The sequence below is a fragment of the Hyaena hyaena genome, unplaced genomic scaffold (assembly GCF_003009895.1).
Source record: "Hyaena hyaena isolate Hyena2069 unplaced genomic scaffold, ASM300989v1 scaffold_321, whole genome shotgun sequence".
Classification (NCBI taxonomy): Eukaryota; Metazoa; Chordata; class Mammalia; order Carnivora; family Hyaenidae; genus Hyaena; species Hyaena hyaena.
In genome coordinates, this window is record NW_024080953.1 from 1641481 (window position 1) to 1663482 (window position 22002).

A 22002-nucleotide genomic window follows, 5' to 3' on the forward strand; every position below is an offset into this window, starting at 1 on the left:
GTTACTGTCTGTCTCTTGTTTATTCACATATGTAAGCGTTTTAGAAATATGTTGATAAGTGTTGAAATTATAACTTTTTTGAAAATCCATACCTCTTGTTACATTTCTTAGCATTCTGGTCCTCATTATTTTTCCATTTTAAGATATCTTGAAACTTTGCCATATCCTTTTATAGAAAGGATAATTAAATAAAATATTAGTTGTAGTTACATTATGTTTGAGATGAGGAATTTTAGGAATATTATTACTGTGTAGTAAAAATTTAAATTGGGCATCTTTTAGTTTTTTGTGTGTTAGCTGTATGGTTGTGAGTAAGCCCATTCATTTAGTGATTGGGCTAATGATATAGCTTGTGTGCTTAATATGGTTAGGATGTTGTTTGTTTATTTACGTATTTACAAATTATAATGAGTGTTTTAAAGGAAAAGAACTAGTTACTGTAAGAGGATAATAACAGAGGAAAATTACCTTAGATTTGGATAGTTCTAGGGAAAGTATCTTTGAAGGAGTGACATGTAAGCTGAAGCCTAAAGGATAAAAAAGGAATGAGCTAGTGGGTTAGAAAAAGAACATTCTGGGCAAAGTGAAACATCATATAAAAAAAGTCCTGAAGAGGCAGAGAGTTTTGTGTTTTCAATAAATTAAAAGAAGCCTTGTAAAACTGATGAATGATAGTATACAAGGGGAAGAATGGCATGAGATGAGAATCAACCAACTTGCAGAGTCTTGTGGAACATTTTGAAGCCTTCAGATGTTTAAATCCGTGGAATGAGATAAGACAAGTGCAATTCTGAAGAAGTGGGAAGTGGAATATAGAGGTTTCTAAAGTTGAAAGAATAGTCTTGGCTACAGAAGTAAATTGGAGGAGTGTCTTGGTGACTCAGTTAAGGGTCCGACTTTGGCTCAGGTCATGATCTCACAGTTCATGAGTTTGAGTCCCACATCGAGCTCTGTGCTGACAGCTCAGAGCCTGGAGCCTGCTTCAGATTCTGTGTCTCCCTCTCTTTTTGCCCCTTCTCTGCTCGTGTTCTGTGCCTCTGTCTCTCAAAAATGAATTAAATATTAAAAAAGTAAATTGGAGAACCATCAAGTCTCAAATGATAGTATTTTAAATATCATGTACTTAAAGTTCTCGAAATGCCTAAGATAATTTGGGGGGAGTAGCCAGAAAGGGGATCTAGGATCAAACTTAGAATTCCAGCATTTAGAATTTGGTAGAAGAGGAACCAACGTAGGACTGCCTTAAGTAATCCGGAATGTTTTGTTAATTTTTTGTTTTGGATGACCAGAGTTCCTGAAATGACAATAGGAAGCAAGGAGGACATTATTTGAGATGTGTAGGGGAATTGAATAACCTCAGCCTTTGTGAAATTTATGAAAGTAGTGTCCTTTGAGGTACTTACGTTTTCCTTAAGGCCAGAAGGTGGAGTTTGGTGGGCACAGAATGTAATTCAGAGGACATTCTAGAAGAGGTAGGGTTGAGGAGTTGACTCAGAAAATGTAAGATACATAGAGTAGTTGGAAATATATAATAGCAAATGGGAAAGACTTGCATTTCTGGTGAGGATTTAGGTAAACAAGGTATGACATGTGATAGATGTAGTCCTTGAAGTCTTTTGTCAGCTGAAGGGATCTATGGCCTTGGTAGTGGAGTCTGGACAGTTTTAAATAGTTTGTTGGAGGAGGAATCAGTTTTTGGTGAGGTAACTTGGCTTTAGCAGGTTCTGTTTGTGATATTGTCAGGCTCTGGGCTGGCCTCTTCAGTACCTTCATCTGTTAAACAGTAATGCCTCATTGATTATTTTAGGATTTAAATTAACAGTCACAGAGTGGCTCATAGAAGTTGAGTCTGAATACAGATACAGCCCTTCAGGAAATCTTTTAAACATACATGATTATGCATGATTTCCAAGCTTATTTGCTTGCATTCTTTTCTGTATTGAGTACAAGAATCAGTGCTTACTTGAAGAATAAACATTGACTATGAATGAGGCACTCAGTCCATTTCTTCATAATGCTTTTATACTCATTTTTAGAACTAAATCATTCAAGTAGTAGACATTTGCTCATTTTTTACATTAAACAGTTCCTTAAACATTCATGGATTTTTTTAGAACCCAGTGAAGAAATGTTAGATTATAACAATAATACTTTTGTGAGAAGAGTTATCTTTAAAATTCATCTTTAAAAAATTTACATGCTAAATTGTAGAGAAGTTGAAAATTACAAAGAGGCAGGAAAAATAAAATAAAAATTTACCTGTATTCTCACTATGCAGAGAAAACGGTTTACTTTTTGGTATACTTGTCTAACATTTGTTTTCCAAATTGGGATCACATAGTACATAGCACTTTTGTAGCCTGCTCTTTCATATAATTTTCTATCATGACTATTTTCTTATACTTCCTTAAGTATTCTTTGAAAATGTAATTTTAATGAGTGTTAAATATTCTGTTCAGTGTGAGCATATATTTATCTAATGATACTATTATTATTGGGTATCTAGATTGGTTCCAATTCAGTGATATTATATATAATGCTTCAGTGAATATATATGTCAGTCATTTTTTCTGTTTTTGATGACCCCCCCCAACCATATTCCTAGAAAGGGAAATATTGGGTGGAAGGCTTTGCTGTTTGTTGCTGCTGCATTTAAAGAAAAGTTATACTTAATCAAAACAGTATCTCATAAAACAGGACCTCATATTTAAGAATATGTATCTATTTGTGGGTATGACATTATTGCTTTGTTCCAACAATGGTTGATTTATGTATGGACTTGGAGACCCCCTTGAATAGCAAGTCCTTACAGGGTCTCTGCCTCATGTTGAGAACTACTACTAGAGACTTTAAACCTTCAGTTCTTTCCTTATCTACACCTTACCTTTCATGACTCTCACTGTAGCAGGTACCTTATCATTGTTCCTAACAAATACTTCTTTATTCAGTGACTTTTTTTTTCTAATATCCTTTCTTGATATTTGGGGAAAATATTAAAGATTTAAAAAATTTTTCAGATATTAATCTTCCAACAGTGAGAATAAAGTTGTAAACTGATAAAAAAAACTTTCTAAGAACTCATTTGGTAAGAGCTAATTGTATTCGAGGATGCCTAGTTTTATTTTACCTTGAGTGTTTTACTTTTTATTTTTTAATATTCACTGATTTGCTAGATAAAATATGGTAGTTATATTTAGGAGTGGGAAGAATGACTAAAATAATAAGTTCCTTCTTTCCTGTGCTGTAACTGAATAGAAATTGTAAGGTGAGACCTAGGCTATAAAACCCAGTGTTTGAAATTTATCCTAATCATCTGGCTGTCATGGGCTTTCAGAGTTGAAAGGGGATATAAAACTTTATATTTATTCAGTTCTTTCAGTTTATAGAAGGTAACTAAGGTCTAGAAAGAAGATTCCTTGACTTTCCCAAGGTCAAATGCAAACAGTGGTAGAAAAAACCTTGGCCTCTTAACTAGTCTGTTGTTTTTTCCATAAAAGTCCCTTCCTTGCTTGTAGGTGACTTAAGTTTTTTTCTGTTTTGGATGCTTGATAGAATCTTTTTTATCCATTTAACCAAGATATTTTAATCATTCTGAGTCAGTTCTTTTTGGTATACACTGTATCTTTTTGTCATACACTGTATTTTTTTTGTCCTATAGATACAGTTTGCTCATTTTCAAGGAAATTTGTATCTTTGAATACTTTTAGGTGTTGAAATACACTCTTGTAACAGTAATTATTATTATATTGAATCATCTTTGTTCTCCACATTTATCATTGTCTCCAGAATAATTTTAGTTTTTTCGTTGATTCCCTCTGCATTACTGTAACATCCTTTCTTCCTTGCGTTACTCCCTGCTCAGTATCTTCTATATATTTCTGTTTCTTTTTTTTATTAGCTCTGTAGTTGTTTTGGTAAGCTAAGAAACAAATTGAAAACTATAGTAGGCTGAAAAATAGCTCCCCAAAAGATATTCATGTCAGATTCTACCAACCTGTGAATGTTACCTTATTTGGAAAAAGTGTTTTTGCAGATTGCAATTAAATTAAGGACCTTGAAATGAGATCATCCTGGATTATCCAGGTGGGATCTAAATCCAACTGACAGGTGTCCTTATAAGAGGTACACAGAAGAGACACAGAGGAGGAGGTATGTGACAGTGGAAGCAGAGATTGGAATGATGCGTCCATGAGGCCACAGTCAAGTAACGTGGACAGCTACCAGAAGCTAGAAGAGGCAAGGAATGGATTCTCTACTATAGCCTGCAGAGGGAGTGCAACCTTGCCAACATCTTGATTTCAGACTTCTGGTCTCCAGGACTGTGAGAGAAAGGTTTCTGTTGTTTTAAGCAACGCAGCTTGTCATAATTTGTTACTGCAGCCACAGGAAACTCATACAAGGAATAGAAACCGTTTTCTTTTTTTTTTCTTTTTCTATTTTATGACCTTATCTTTAAATTCTTACTTATTTTGTGTTCTTATTAAATTCTCTTGTACCACTGAACTCTTAGAAGGAATTTTTTTCCTTGTCTTTAATTTGTTTTCTTCCAGATATAATTCTTGGTTTGGCTTTTGCATGTTTTTCCTGTAGTGTGTTTATGTCAGTGTTTTCAACTTTCTTATGGTTAAATTGCGCAGCTCTTTCCAGATCTTTAGTTGTGATATAATGTCCATCAGTGAATTCTTCTTCCTCACCTTATTTTGGGTATCTTTATGGTCTGAGAATATGGCTGTTGTTTTTAAATTTATTCTTCTGTAGCCTGAGGGATGTGGTAATGAGGTAAATAGAGAAGTTCCCTAGCCACTATAGTCCTTTCTGCACATTCTTTCCACCACCAAACCAAGGGTACGTTCCACTTTTGTGGGTTTCTGTCTCTTCTCTCAATTTAGTACATTAAGTACATTAACCTGGAAGATGATGGCCTTTCTGCCTTTGATGAAATTCAATGTACAGTGGGCTTTTGGGGGGTAAAAAACATTAGCCTCAGCCCCCCCCCCCTTTTTAGGGATGATGTATTATTTTATTTTATCTTTTTTTAACAGCTTTATTGAAATACAGTTTACATACCATAAAGTTTAAATTTTGATTTAATGTGTACAATTCAGTTACTTGTAGTATACATACAGGGTTGTGCAACTGTCACCATAATCTAATTTTAGAACATTTTCATCATCCACACAAGGAATCTCTTAACCCATTTGCAGTCACTCCCTTTTTCCTCCCTACATCCCTCCCCAGCCCTAGGCAACCACTATTACCTTCTGTCTCTGTAGATTTCCTTTTTCTGGACATCATATCAACAGGATCATGTAATTAATTATGGTCTTTTGTGACTGACTACCCTTCTTTTATTACTGTATTTTGCTAAACTCCTTCAAACTTGTCTTTCTTTTTAAGTGCCTTTACTATTTTTTTCCCACCTCATTATTCCTATCGGCCTTCACACTTTTCAAATTTCAACTGAAATACCACTTTCTCAAGGCAACCCAACCATGGTTAGATTCTAGATCCTTCATTACAGGCTCCATTGCATTCTGTAATTCTCTTTTATATAGTCGTGCCTCCATTAATACAGAATTGGGCAATTGTTTGTATGGATAATATTTGCGATTCTTACTGGTAGTAGGTCCATGAGAGGACGGGGTTTGTAATTTATTGTTGAGTTTTCACTCTAGTTTCGGGAGAAATAAATACTTTGGTGAATATATTCAAATGGAGCTCAACCCACTGGAAGGGGAAAAAAGTTTTCAGAGGAGAGGGAGGGGGTATATGTGTATTATTAACTATTAATGTAGTAACACTACTCATAGTTGAAAATGTAAGCTGAAAAATTAGAAAATTAGTGGTTAATTTGGCTTTGTGTATGCGTGTTAGACAGATACCATAAGAATTGTCTGTTCTGCACGCTCCCAGAAATATGAATCTGGGAAATTTCTTATAGGAAAATTTAAAATTCTCAGTGCGTGGTTAATTTTTGGAGTTCATTTATGTTTGGCTAAGTTATCTGGAATATTTACTCCACCCAAGAAGTTAAATAACACAACTAAAATATTCTCTTTTTTATTTGGAATCCAGTAATTCAGTTTTCCAAGGACATTTGTAAATTATGAGATCCTACTGTTTACTTTCAACATGGTTTATTGTAGGAGGGTGTTGCTTACTTTGATGGATACATTAATGAAATTGGTGAGGCTCAGCTGCTATTACTGGCTTCCAAGTTTCACCATTTCTTCTCTGTCATGGTGTGTGGATTGCTAGGTACATTTGTTCTCTTCTCCCTTAATGTTTACTTTGCTCCCTTTTGGGTAATGTAGGTACTTGGACAGAGGAATGTAACTATGCGGGTTGTGTGTATGAGGTCTCAGTATAGGGTAGATAGTATTTTTCTTCTCGATGAAATTTAAAGTAAAACTTTAAGAGTAATGGGTTAGATGGCTTTCTGTTGACCTTGTTGTTCTATGGGACTATATCAAATCTCTGAAGCCTTATTAAACTGTCTACTGTGAAACTCTTCTATGGGTATATAGTTTTGGTTTTTATAATGGAAATGGGTGAGAAAATAGGATGGCTCTGCAGATATTTATTTTATAGTTAACTTTTATTAACAATGCATTTCATCTATGAAGCACAAATGTTCTACAGAATGGAAAGCTGTATTGGATAGAATCTCAGAGGAGCTCAACTTGGAGAATTTTTCAGTGGAATCTTGGTCCTGTTATTTACATATGTTCATACCAGAACGTGTTCAGTTTTTTGGTTTTTGGTTTTTGTTTTTTGAGAGAGAGAGAGAGAGCGCGAGCAAATCTCAAGGAGGCTCTGCACTGTTAGTGCGGATCCTGACACAGAGCTCGAACCCATAAATCATGAGATCATGACCTAAACTGAAACCAGGAGTCGAGTGCTTACCAACTGACTGAGCCACCCAGGAACTCCTACACAGGAATGTTTTTAAAGATTTTTATAATTTTATTTCTACACATGAGTAAAAAGTTAATTTAGTAAATTGGGCATTCAGTAGTATCTTTTCCCCTTGGGCCTTTTCTTAGAAGCAGGTTGATACATTAGTAATAGAGTCAACACTTAGAATTAAAACAGCTGTTTTAATGTGGCCTTTCTTATTTAGTTTGTGATCTCTAATAAGTCTCTTAACTTCTTAGAGCCTCAGTTTTCTCATCTGTGAGACGGAGGTAATTTCATGCACCTAAAGGGACTGTTACAATTAAGAGAGTTTAAAAAAAAAGATTAAGAGAGGTTTTAGTGAAAATAATTTGTAAGGCACCTGGCTCTTTTATGTAGTAAGAAATACTGAACCCAGTTTTGATTAAATACTGAATCTGGATTTCTTAGTAAATAAATAAATTCTCTTTCAACAGAAAGCTCCATAAAGGAAAGGGCCTTGTTTGTCATTATTATTTTTGCCTTACTCATTTTTGTGACCTTAGTTCCTAACACATTCTGGTACACAGAATAGTGCTTATTAAGCATGTGATAGACTAATCAATAATCACAACATATTTGAACCAAAAATTCTATCATATTATCACTATGTTCTCAAGATTTTTGAAACTTTTTCCTGCCTAATCACCATGAGAGAATATGAGAGAATACTTAAAAAATAGAAAGGATATGCATGTCATAAACATGTATGTGAGAATTAATAATATACAAAGCCACCTAAGGAATGATTTATGAAAATACAGGTATTGGAAGTATAGATTTGCATTTCTTTCTCTTGCTTTCATTTAAAAAAAAATTTTTTTAATGTCTTAATTTTGAGAGACAGACACAGAGTGTGAGTTGGGGAAGGGCAGAGAGAGACACAGAATCTGAAGTAGGCTCTGGGATCTGAGCTGTCTGCGCAAAACCCCCCATGCAGGGCTCAAACTCCTGAACTGTGAGATCATGACCTGAGCCGAAGTTGGACCCTTAACTGACTGAGCCACCCAAGCACCGGCAGTCTTTTGCTTTCATTTTAAATAGATCTCACTTTTCCACTAACTTTGTTTTAAAAATGAATGTATGTTCCAGTGCTTCTGCAGAAGCATTGTGGAGGTATGATAAAAAAAAGAATCAGCTAGTTAGCAGGCTTGTTTAGGTCCTGTCCTTGTTTATCATTAAGTCAAGTAGGTAACAGTAGGAGATGATAAAGACCATCTGAAAAAGGCAAGGTTAGGAATGCAGTTGTTTCCAAGGACAAAAGTTCTTTTTCAAGAGAAAGTGTTACCTGTCTTTAAGTCCTATGACTTCTGTCACTTTAAGTAATGAGTCAGCATTGTGGGAAGTACTCTCCCCAGTCTGGGGAGTATCCAGCATAACTTCTATAATTCCCTGGCAAAAGGATTAGCCATTACCTCTTAGGCAGTGACAGTTAGAACCAAGACTTATTATAGTCTCACTGTGAGTATAGGACTGTGTCATACCATTGGTCTTTATTTAACAAAGCCAAGTTAGCATTTATTCTAGCAGAGCCCTGTAGTGAGAAATGCTAAATGGACTCTGCTTTGTGAATTTACCCAGTGGATCTGTCAGTACTCTTCTGTGGAGAGATGGGCCTAGGACTTGTCCTTTGTCCTACTTGAATGGTACTGCTAGGTTCTCTAAAGTCCGTTTTTATGGGGAGAGTAAAACCCTCCCCATAGGGGATGTCAAGCTAGTTTTAGGAGGAGGAAGAGGGGCACATATAAAAATCAATATGGATTTGATTCTAACTAATTAGAATCAGCTGGGACAATGTTATTTAATATACATTTCTCTTAAGTATATTCCTTATTAACTATAAATGTAGCATCATTACTCATAACTCATATAGTTGTAAATGTAAATGAAAATTAATTTGAAAATGTGTGGTGCCTCTTGTAGAAATGGAGTTGATATAGGATTCATATCTGGCTATTTTATTTTTCATATTAGTGACGTTTTTGTAAAACTTAGGGGGTACCCTACCTTATTTCTACTTTAACAGTTTAATAAGTTAAAATGTGATATTTTAGATGTATTTTCCGCTGGGATTATATAGAAAAGTCTTAACCTGTAAATACATTGTATTCTAAAAGTTCATCACTTGTTTTGTAAATTAAAACATATTTTTCCTTTGAAAGTTTTGTTAAGTATGTAAAATAAAAATGACTAGGTTGCTAGGCAGGCTATTCTGCAAAAGCCTAATCATAATTAGCTCAGAGAGCTACATCTTTGTAGTGAAAAATAATGGAAAATAATAATATTGCAGGGATATTAATTTAACAAAACTATTAAAAAAAACCCCTAAAACTAGTTTTGAAAAATTCTCCTGAATGCTGGTAATTGATTGAAATTAGGAATAAGGTATAGATAGAGACTTGTGTGAGGCTGACAGATCTTTCTGGTTACTTTCAGGAGCTTTATACGTTGATGGCATTGTCTTTTCAACTCATGGCTTTACTTTCTCTTGACTGGTATAGATAGAGCAGAAGTGCTATCCTTTTGCTTATCAGCTGTGGTTAAAGGTTCCCCCTCACCCCCACAACCCCACACTGCCACTCTTGAGTGAAATGAAGAGAGTAGGGAAGAGACAAAAATTTTCCTCTAAGATTTGAGAGGGGGGGGGGGGAAAGAAGGTGGAGTACTGTAGGATGTTGCCTGAGGTGGATTTAATTGACAGAAGAATAATGCAAGTTTAAGGGGAGGGGCCAGTGTAACAATATGAGGATTCCTGTTGGGGGAGAGAGAAGATCATAAGAAAGTGTGCTGGGTTAGATATCCCTGTATTGGGCAGTAGCTGGTCCTGAGTATCTTTGGAAGCCATTTAGAACTGGGTATGAGGAAACAGTGAGCTACTTTGGTGTTTATATATGCATATATATCAGAGTTAGTATTTCATGATGTGGGACAGCAACCACCACCCAAATATTATATACATTTGGGGTATTTTAAAAAATATTTTAAATGTTTATTTGTTTTTGAAAGACAGAGAGAGACAGAGCATAAACTGGGGAGGAACAGAGAGAGAGGACAGAATCCTAAGCAGGCTGCAGGCTCTGAGCTGTCAGCATAGAGCCCAACACGGGGCTTGATCCCACAAACCATGAGATCATGACCTGAGCTGAAGTCAGATGTTTAACTGACTGAGCCACTCGGGCACCCCACATTTGGGGTATTTTTAAAATAATAAACCAAATTCTTCTTTTTCTTGTTCTTCATCTTCTATTATCTTTAAATTTCCGAAAAGTAAAATAATGTAGGTTAGCCACACAGGAGATTGTGATGTAGAGAGATTTAGTCTTCACCTTCCTTTTTTTGTTTATTGATTAGAAAAATCATGCTTCCCTGCTTTTTCAATTCCCACTATTTCTTATTTGGAATAAACTAGTCTAAAAAAAAAAAAAGCAGGGAAATACTGCTTATATCCCTGCAAAACTGCAAAAGTAACAGCTGATAACCAGTGGATTATTACTTTGTGTTCTGATACATCTGCTCAGGTGCTTAAATGTTTGCCATCAGTTCACTGATTTGATTTTCCTCAGAATTCCAACTCTTCTTGTACTCAATTTAGATGAGTTTTTCTCTCAGGTAACCTTATATCTCTGACAAAATGAAGCAGTTTTATAATAAAAGATATTTTTGCAGTACTTATTAAAAAATGTGAGGACATTTATTTAAAATGTGTGATTATATTGGACAGTTATTTTTGTGAATTTATTTTGTCATAGAAGTAAACAGCTTGATTTATTTCCTTCTATTTATTAGTATTGGAAAGTGTACTAAACTTGGGAATTGGAGAAACAGGGTTGTAGTTTTCAATATTACTATATAAGCTAGAGCAATTTTACTTCTCTTTTGAACTTCAGTTCTCTCTTCTCCATTTAGTATTGATTGGTTCTACCTCCCTCATAGGACCATTGCCTGGCTAAAGTGAAGTGATGGGTGTAAACATGTTTATAAACTCTAAAGTGATTCATAAATTTGTTACTATGTAATGATGATGGGTGATGGTAGTGTATGGTGATCAAGGTTGGTCCCAGGGAAAATTGTCAAATCTGTGAATTTTGTCTTTGCATTTTCTCCTCAGTCTATTAAATGACTCAACCATTTTGAGAAGTGTTGATAGAGTCCTGTGTCATCTTAGAGGAGTAGTTAGAGGTTCTTTCTTTAGTGACTTTTAGACATTTAGCAGTTTCCAAAGTAGAGTGGAATCCTGCATGAATTCATTCACTTACAAATACATGAATAAATATTTTACAACCTATGTGCATAAAGCATAAAATGAGGCTACAGCAATAAACGTATGATAAATATGATTGTTGCCCTCACAGATTGGATATTGTTAAATTGTAATTGGTAAAGTATAAAAGACCAATCTAGAATAAGCAAGTCTTCTGGGGTAAAATAAATCCCATCCTGCCTTCTACCCTCCACCACTGTTTGAAATTTAACAGAAAATTGTAGTTTTATAACCTCCACTTTAAAATGCATGTGCAAATGTATGTAAATTTGTGTACTGTGCTACAGGAAAAGCAATTTGAATTTAGGGGTGGGATAACTTTGGTGCATAGTTGAGGGGAAAGCAAGACAGTGTGTGCCCTTACATTGCAGGGATCTGAGTTGTCAGAAGGCAATATTGAGGACAATGGGGGTATGTGGCAGGCTGAAAACAGACCGAATAGTTCATTAAAAAAAAATGTGGAGTGTTGATTTGAATTTTACACTCGCTTAAAAACTAAAATAAAGTATATCAGCTTTGTTAGAGCTTGTTTTCTAGCTCTCTTCTGAATTTGTTGCTACTCAAGACTAAAGTTGACAGAAGTGTGACCACTGGATCAGTGAGTCATTGTGTTTTGTAAAGTAATTATTTATTTCTTTTGTCTAAGCGTTTGCCATTTACTCTTTCTGTTCATGTACAGTGTACTAGTTTTTGTCATATGGTAAACTTCCTCATTAAGAAAAATTTAAATATACTGCCTATTCTGTTCCCCCTTCCCCCAAATTTGGGCAGTTTGTAAATCAGACAGACAAATCTGTTTAAAACTTAAAGATTCTAATGTAAATTCCTAAAAGCTGAAGCTCTTAATACACATGCTGCAAGCCTTTTAGACTTTCATGGAAAATAAACCTGTTTCTAAAATGCATCTTGATATTTCAAGTGAGGGTGTAAGACCAAGTGAAATATTTATTCATTTGGGGTTTGGTTTAATTTTATTCCGATTCACTGGAGTCAAAGGAAAAATATGCTTCATTCCAGGTCATGGTTCAAAAGTAAAATAGTATTTAAGTTCAGGCTGTTGAAAATTAGCAGAATTCATTCTGGTTTTTGGTTGGTTTGGTTTAAAGTAAAATTTGGTTTTTGAGAGAAGAGAAATATTTTGAGTCAATTAAAATAAAGTTCAAAAGGACTATGGATATTTTGAGTTAAAACTTTTGAGATACATACTTTTGAGATAGATACATGCATCAGAACCTTTTCTGAAGTATTTGAAATTTTCAGTTTTGCTGAAAGTAAAAAGTTAATTTGGGGACCTCTCCTCTTGTGTTGTTTTTATGGCACGGACTTAAAGCAAAGTAACATAGTAGGGTACAGGTTTTCGTTCTGAATCCTATGGGTACAACCAAGGGAGTTACCTTGGGTAAATTATGAAACCTTTTCAATTACCTTAGTTTCTTCCACTTGTTAAATGATTATGATGAGTGTGTCACAAGGTGGTTGTAGGGCTAAAATGGGATTATAGTTCTTTCTCAAAGTATGGTCCGTGGAACTGCATTAAGAGTTAGAAGGAGTACTTATTAAAAATGCGGTTTCCTGAGCTGCATTGCAGATCCTACTGAGTCTCTTTAGGGGTAAAATTCATTTTTCATAAACTCTCCCGGTTAATTTTTCTGTCTTCTGAGTGGTTCTTACAAACTGTAAAATGGTACTCAAAGAATATGCTTACATATAAACTGATATAAATTGAACTTCAGACCTCACAGGTGTCCCCTGCCCAGTTCTTATCCATTGCTGCATATTGATGCGTCAAAGAAACCAGAATTATTTGGAAAAAAGTTATGAAACAGACCAATTCTCCTACCTGTAAATACATACACATGTGGCAGATTGGATCATTTGTTTTGGCTGCATGTTATCACCATATTTGCAGTAAGCCCTTCATTCTCTTTTACTACTGGTAAGGCCATTTATACCTAGGGAGTTGTATCTGACCAATGGAAGGATAAGAAGAAGCAAAAGCACTGCTTAGTGGTTAGCATGAAGTAGTCAGTTCCCAAATCCTGACAGTTGTGCTGTGTAATTCTACATAAATTCAACAGCAGATCTTTGCTGAGCACCTGTCTTGTGCTGAACCCTGTGTTAATAAGCACTAGGGAAATGTGTATGATTAGATAATGTCTGGCTTTCCTAAGAGCTCCTTAGTCAAGTGAGGGGCCCAGACTCTTAATAATTATAGAACATTGTGATAAGCACTGTAGTAGAGCATATACCACGTGTTAAAAGAGCATAGCAGGGCAAAATAATTTTTTTTTCTATTTCCACTGCCAATAATTCAAAGGTCAGAGAAACTAATTTATTGAGCACCCTCTGTGGGGCATGCACTTTAAAAAAACTTATGTTATTTAATCATCACAGCAGACCTATGAAGTAGCAGCTTCATATCTCCGTTTTATAGATATTAAGTGGTAGAATATGTGTTTCAGACTTTGATGTGACTCCAGAGTCCATATAATCCAATATGTCTCTAGCAAAAAACGTGACCAGTTTTTTTTCTTAAGAGGAGTTTTATGGTTTTTCAGAATTAATGTTTGTTAATTCCTTTAGCATGGTATATTCCTATGATTAAAAATGTGGTATTAATATGTTGCCAGGGACTTTGGAGTCTTTTCTGTTTCATCTTTATCCTCTGTCACCCTGTTTTCCTTTCTATTTCTAGAGGTGATATATAGGGAAACATGTCCCAGTGGCAGCCCATGTGTGACATCTGTCCATTTTGTTTTCCCTGCCTCTTTTGTTTACTCTTTCTACCCCCAAGGGAAATTATAGCAATTCTTTTGTTTTATTTTTCCCAATCCTCTGGATAGAATCACGTGGAGATGAATGATGTCTAAGGGAAATGGTCTCTGCCAGGAAGATTATCATGTCAAGGTTTCATAGAAATTGCCTTTAAATTTATATCATACTCTTGGCCATTGGGGTTGACCTTGCGGATTGAAGTGCTTGATTGGTGTTCCTTTCTTTCTTCGTAGTCTTGGCTCAGGGTTTGTGAGCAGATGCACTTTGGCTAGGGCTTCCAGGTCAGAGTCAAGTCTCTATTTCATGACCAGAATAAGTTTATTTTTGAATTTGTCCACCTCTATCTGTGGATCTCAGTTCCTTACTTTTGATTTCTCTTTACTTATTTTTATGTTGTTTTTTTGGTTTTAAACTGTCTTGTTTATTTTGCAGTGAACATCTTACCTTAATAGATGTTCCTTAGCCAGTTACTTAAGACAAAGAGTATTTGAACTTTGATATCAAAACTTGAAAGTTTGACAGTAGTCATTGTTTCCAATTCAGACAGTCTTAAGAATGCCTGAAAATGATGTTCGTTTTGATTCTTTTGAGTAATTTATATAATATTTTTCAATAGAGTGTTTGCTGTGTTGTTTAACATTTGTAAAAATAGCTGTTAATTCTCTTTGGGATAGAGAAGCAATAGGCAATGTGTTTACCCTACTAGTACTATTGTTAGGCAAAACAAAACAACTTCTTAAGATACTTCATACCTTCCTTGTAGTCACAAGCCATATCCTGGTTTCTCTGGGTTTTTGTTACAGACTTTTTAACTTTGTTATTTCTGTAGAGAGAAGTTATTCTTGAGTTAAGGAAGATTGTTAGTTATTATTGACTTTTTTCAGTTTGTATTCATAGTATGGCTTATTAACATCTCTATAAGCCTCCCAGTTAGCAAGTGTTGTAGTTGTTGCTTTTCCTCAGCTCTAAATCTTAAGAAGCATCATGGGGCACCTGGGTGGCTCAGTTGGTTAATCGTCCAACTTCAGCTTGGGTCATGAGCTCATGGATTGTGGGTTTGAGCCCCAAGTCGAAGCCTGGAGCCTGCTTCAGATTCTGTGTTTCCCTCTGTCTCTCTCTCTGCCCCTCCCCCACAGCCCCCTCTCAAAAGAAACACATATTAAAAAAATTAAATCTTAAGAAACATCAACTCAGATGGCTAAAGTATGAATGAGATTTATCATTCATATAAAATTAGAATGTCAGTGTCCTCCTGAATATTGAAACATGCTTGAAGTAGCCTTTTGGTTTAGGGATGCCCACTCCACACTTGCATGCTTGAAAAATGTAACCACAGGGTGTTGCTTACGAGGTACAGATCTGTGTTTGAGAGTTGGATACTAGATCACACATATTATTTTAGGATATGCCTAAGGCTTTAAAAAAAAAATCCTTTTCTATATTTAACAGCCTTCAATAGAAAGTGGTTATTCTGTTGCATCATCTTTTCATTGCTTTATAAGGAGTCTTTGGTGGTTTATATATTTAAGATTTATTTATTGTGGTAAAGTGTAGGGGATTTAATTCTATTTTCTAATTCTAATAGGAAATTTCTATCTCTTGAATTTTAATTTAATTTTATTTTTTTTATTTTTTTTTTAAAGGTTTTATTTTTTATTTATTTCTAGGAGAGAGAGAGAGACAGCGTGAGCAGGGGAGGGTGAGAGAGAGAGGGAGTCACAGACTGAAACAGGCTCCAGGCTCTGAGCTGGCAGTCAGCACAGAGCCCGACGCGGGGCTCGAACCCACGAACCGCAAGATCATGACCTAAGCGAAAGTCGGACGCTTAACCGACTAAGCCACCCAGGCGCCCCTTGAATTTTAATTTTAATAGAGGATCCCAGGAGTCCTCTGGCAGGAGACAGAGCCTCTTGGAGCTGATCTGTTCCCATTGTTCTGTTGTACTGCATTTTATGGAGACTAGTTTAGCTGTAATTGGTATGAGACTCACTATGGCATGAATTCTGAGAAATTTAGTATTGGGCAGAGTGGTGACTTTTTTTTTTTTTTAAACGAGACACATTTATTGATTTCCAGCTTTCCATTAGGATTTTGGCCTTTTGGTAGCAGTGCTTTACAATGCCCTGTTGCTGAGATCCAAGATTATACAATTTCTGGTAGCAAATGTTAAATTGTTTGAATATCACAGAATTGATTATTTTATGTTTTTGTTTTGCGTGTGCTTTTGCTTTGGGATAAGTTTTGAAATCTAAGATTACCAAAGTATTTTTGGAAATAGCTCTTTAGCTATTAATAATTGAATGATTGAAGCTGAAGTCTGTAACAGATTATCAATCTATTCCTTTACTTTTATTACTTTGGAGCTGATCTTTTTATATTTTCAGAAACATCTGCTTCTTGGGGGACAATAGTATATAGAGTCTTTAAGCTGTAGTAGGAAGGTTGTAAAATATAGCAGAGGCAGTATAAGACAAGTGAAGAGTTCTTGGTACTTAATGCTTTATGATGTTGGACAAGTTAATCTCTTAGTTTTACTTTCCTCATTTGTATGTAAACATTATTATAATATATCCCTACATTTATTGTAAGTATTAGAGTAGATGAAACAATGAATGGATATACAATGAAATTTTATACAGCTGTTTTATTGCTGAGTCGGCAAATTACAATGCCAAATGGTGACATGCTTTTCCTTGGCACATTAGCTGCTGACTGTCCCATGTGCTCCTAATGATCATGCCAAGTCATCCCCAGTATTATCTTGCCATTCTTTAAGCTCTGCTATTTCAGATCTCTGATGAAGCAGTCTGAAGAGCTTGCTGATTTCAGAATATTTTAAAAATTCCAGAATGCTTGAGGTAGAAAGTCTGAGAACCATCATTCCTAGCATAGAGATTTCGTATTAGTAGAGAATGTAGCCTGTAAGAATTCTCAGCATTTTCTGTAACTGCTCGAAAGAGAATAGAGTAAATCTTTAATTTCTGCTGAGATAGTAAGTAGTTTTTTTTTTTTTTTAACTAGATGTACAAGAGGGAGAAAGGGTTGATCCTCGTTCATATCCAATTACAATTTAAAACTAAGAGGCCTTAAGAGTCTCTTCCTGTGATAGCACCTGTAGTACTATTTATCTTTCTACCTTGCTTTAATATTTTTCCAGAATTACTTCATTTATGCATTTTAATTTGCATATGAGAAAAAGCACAATCAGATGTTAGACATTCGCCAGGCTTAGTAGTTGATTTGAAGAGATTTTAAATCCCAGGGTTCTGTGGTGCCTGGGTGGCTAAGTAGGTTGGGCATCTGACTTCAGTTCAGGTCATGAACTCATAGTTTGTGAGTTTGAGCCCCACTTTGGGCTCTATGCTGACAGCTCAGAGCCTGGAATCTACTTTGGATTCTAGGTTTCCCTCTCTCTCTGCCCCTGCCCCGCTCATGCTGGCCCTCTCCCTCTCTCTAAAATAAATAAAGCTTAAAGAAAAATCCCAGGGTTCTGATGGATATTTTTCATAGCTGATTCTTGATACCCTGAAACCATTTTTCGGAAATGCTAAGGTTTCTTGAGAAGTGCAGTCTGAAGAGGCAAATAGGGAAAGTCATTACACATACTTCTATTCAGGTTCTCTACTAGAAGCAGGTACAAAGCTGTGACTACTGTTTCCTTTATTGAAATATGGTTACACAGCAGGAAAGCATAATTTTTGTTTATGCCTCAGACAGCTTTTGTTACCAATTAAAGTTGTGAAGTACAACAACCATTCTTAAAATCTGTTAATTTATTTTAAAAATAATGATGCTTTGTTTTGTGGATTAGACCTCTGAGATTTTGCAAGCAACTTGTTCAGTGAAATCATTCATAGTCTTTGAAATACATACGTTTTGGTGATACGTTTTTTTGCTTGTTTTAACATTTATTATTTGTGAGAGACAGAGAGACAGAGCATGAGCAGGGGAGGGGCAGAGACAGCGCAACACAGAATCTGAAGCAGGCTCCAGCACAGAGCCTGACGTGGGGCTTGAACTCACAAACTGCGAGATCATGACCTGAGCCGAAGTCAGACACTTAGCCGACTGAGCCATCCAAGCACCCCGATTGGTGATATAGTTTTGACTTGGATGATCTAGGGAAGAGTTGATTGGACTGTTTGAAATCAGTTCAGATTTTTATTTTCTTTGGGCAGTTGGATTGTAAGAAAATGTATTCAGTACCTTGAATTTTAATCTTTCTGAATTTAACCTTCTAGATCTCTTCGTTTTGAGTTTAAGTTCAGAAGACTGTGATTCTGTCTTTAGAGGAATGTTACAATACAAGTAAAGATAGGTTTATTTTACAAATGAAGAAGAAAATAACTTACAGTAAGGTTTATAGTCAGCCTGAAAACTTGGAGTTAACATTAACATGCTCAGAAATGAAAGTGATATGGAATATTTGGGGGAATTGAGCATGATTATTTTAGAATTGAGATTCGATTAAACTAGGTTTCACAAATATATTTGAGATTTATTTTACTGGGAAGTGAAACGTGAAGGGATCATTTGAAAGCATTGAGAACTGGTATATATATATTGACTTGTGCTGGGATTTGCATGCATTTAAAGTACATATAATACTGTGTGAATAAAAATGTTGGTGTTGACAAGATTTGAGTTCTGTTTCCACAAGTGGTGTTGGATTTGGGCTGTCATATCTGTTGGGCATTATACCTTAGAACAAAAACCATACGTATTTAAGGTAGCTAGCCATGATATAATGTATAATGTAGACTGCCTGTAATTTACCTTCCTATCTTATGTAGGAATCCTTCATTGCTTTTGTGTCTGTCATGAAGGCTGCCTTATAATCAGGAGCATTAATCAGTCACAGATAAAGCTTATTGGTTTGTCTCTATTAGTACCTTTGTGAACTAAAATGGCTATACATGTTGGTTAAATATACCACTTACATTTGGGTATTCATTTACCTGGTAATTTTATTTTAGGGAAAAACACTCAAGCCATTGGAAAATGAGATTTGGGGCCCCTGGGTGGCTCAGTCGGTTAAGCATTTGACTTTGGCTCAGGTCATGATCTCACAGTTTGTGGATTCGAGCCCTGCTTCGGGCTCTGTGCTGATGACAGCTAGCTCAGAGCCTGGAGCCTGCTTCAGATTCTGTGTCTCCCTCTCTCTGTGACCCTCCTCTGCTCATGCTCTCTCTCTCTCTTTCTCTCTCTCTCTCTCAGAAATAAATTTTAAAAAACATTAAAAAAAGGAAAATGAGATTAATATATTTTTAATTTCTTTTATGTGTGAGGTTCAAGTGAATACTTTGTAATCGTGGCTTGGTATCTAGATTTAAAAACTACATTATTTTTTCTTTTATTAGGTGAGTATGAATTCAGTTAGCATTACAGAAATAAAATTGATATAATGGGGGGTACCTGGGTGGCTCTGTCGGTTAAGCGGCCAACTTCGGCTCAGGTCATGATCTCACGATTCGTGGGTTTGAGCCCCGCGTTGCGGTCTGTGCTGACAGCTCAGAGCCTGGAGCCTGCTTCGGATTCTGTGTCTCCCTCTCTCTCTCTGACCCTCCCTTGTTGACACTCCGTGTGTCTCTCTCTCTAAACTAAATAAACATTTAAAAAATTTAGATATAATGGAAGAGTAGAAGGGAAAACAAATGGAAAAAGTGCAGTTTATTCAGTAAGCCTAAGGACTTGCATGTACTGAGATTTGGCTTTAGATTTGTCAGGGAAGAGAGAAGCTTAAATCATACTTGCTACTTTCCAGTAATTGTACTCAGTAGAATCTCTGTGTATTGTGAAATCACTAAAAGAACAATTTAAAGCTCTTTAGAACAATTTAAAGCCACCTCTTCTAGGTAGCATAGTATGGTTCAGAATAGTTTAAGAATTCAGAGACCAAGATGATTGAGAACTCTGCCTGGGCAAATAGGAGGTGGCTCTTGAGCTTGAATTGAAGTCTTTGGATTGTTACTGGGAGAGGAGGGAAGGCACCGAAGGTAAGGCAAGAGCTATTGAGTAGGCAGAGACCACAGAACCAGTTGAGCTACTTATGAATGAGGCTCAGTTCAGAATGGTTTTGGTTTTTCTCTTCTTACTCCAAATTAATACTTCCCATGTTCCTTTTACCTGTCTGACCTTTCTCTGAGAGGTATTTGATTTTCTAAAAAAAAAAAAAAAAAAAAAAAAGATGCAGAGAAGCAAAAACTCAGTCTTCCCCCTAACTGCAGAATGGTCTGAATAGACCATTTAATCTTATCTCCAATGTATTGAGATGTTTTCAGTTTTACTTATTTTCAAGTAAAATAAGGAAACCTTGAGAAAAGAACTAGGGCCTTTAGAGTAGAATAGATGAGGGTTCAAACCCTTGTAGGTCCACCATGTGACTTTTGACCTTCAGCAAATTTAACATTATTTCCATTAGTTTTGTATGGAAACAGTATTATATATACTTCATGGGGTGGTTGTTTTCATTTAATAAAGTCCCATATGTAAACTAAGCATGATGCCTAGTCTACAGAATGACTGAATAAATGGTGGTTAAAAAATTACTTGTAAGTTGAAACAAAGAGTTGAAGTAATTATGTATGATACACTAAGATGAACATTTAAAATTACTTTGTAGTAAAACACATAGTTTACTTTGTGTACTTCAGCAATTTTCTCTGTTTAATTCTTTACAGTTCTCATTTTTTGGTCTCTTCTTTCTTTTAGGAGACAAGGATGGCAGCAAGGTGACCACGGTGGTGGCAACTCCAGGGCAGGGTCCAGATAGGCCACAAGAAGTCAGCTATACAGACACTAAAGTGATTGGAAATGGGTCATTTGGTGTGGTATATCAAGCCAAACTTTGTGATTCAGGAGAACTGGTTGCCATTAAGAAAGTATTGCAGGACAAGAGATTTAAGGTAAGTCCTTTGGTATTTAATGTATTTTGTTGCAGCCACTTGATGTGAATGAGTACTTTTTCTAATCATTTCATTTTGCTTCAGATTTCATTTACAGTGCAGATTTATTGTAGAGACTGTATTTTCTCTTGTGTATTTTGTAGAGATAAAATTTCCTAAAGATTGCAATATTATTTTTGAACCAGTGCTGTAAGTGATATATGATTTTAAAATGCTGTGAAAGGCAGATTAAAATTCTTAATTTAGGGGTGCCTGGGTGGCTCAGTCGGTTGAGCGTCCAACTTCAGCTCAGGTCATGATCTCACATTTCGTGGGTTCAAGCCCTGCGTCGGGCTCTGTGCTAACAGCTAGCCTGGAGCCTGTTTCAGATTCTGTCTCTCCCTGTCTCTCTGACCCTCCCCTGTTCATGCTGTTTCTCTCTCTCAGAAATAAATAAAACATTAAAAATTTTTTTAATAAAAAAATAAAGTTATTAATTTATACTTTAAAAAAGTGACCTCTCCTTGCCTAGGGTCTCATTGGTGTAGGAGACCAGAGAAACACTACCTGTAGTTTTTGATCATTTGAACTATTGACTATGCTTCCTTTCCTAAAATTTCCTTTGAATCTGTGATGCAACACTATAGTTTTTTCCCCAATAACGGACTTTTCTTTGTTGTTTTCTTATGTCTTTCTTCAGTCTACCCTTAAAAACAGTTTTATTTTCATTTTTTTAAAAAAATTTGTTCAATATCTTATTTATTTCTGAGAGAGAGACATCACGAGCAGGGGAGGGTCAGAGAGAGAGGGAGACACAGAATCTGAAACCGGCTCCAGACTCTGAGCTAGCTGCCAGCACAGAGCCCGATGTAGGGCTCTAACCCACAAATCGTGAGATCATGACCTCAGCCGAAGTCAGATGCTTAACTGACTGAGCCACCCAGGTGCCCCTATTTTCATTTCTTATACCAGCTCTTTAGGCAATCCTATGCATGAATGTTGAGAGGTATGTCTATGTTATGGTATATTGTAGAAAGTCAAAAGATCTGGGCTCTAATGTGTGCCCTGCCATTAACGAGCCATACAGCTCTGTTCTCTACTTCTCCCAGCTCTGCACCATCTTACTGAGAGTCTCGCCTGTACTAG

The 22002-nt window shown here is 35.9% G+C and overlaps 1 protein-coding gene across 4 annotated transcripts in view; it reads left to right on the forward strand.

Annotated features, from left to right (window-relative positions):
- Positions 1–22002, forward strand: part of GSK3B (glycogen synthase kinase 3 beta) — a 212931-nt gene that overhangs the window by 48397 nt on the left and 142532 nt on the right. For all 4 annotated transcript variants that reach the window (XM_039248912.1, XM_039248913.1, XM_039248910.1 and 1 more), the window contains exon 2: positions 20684–20877. In XM_039248912.1, coding sequence (XP_039104843.1) covers positions 20684–20877 — 194 coding nt within the window. The remainder of the gene's footprint in view (positions 1–20683; positions 20878–22002) is intronic.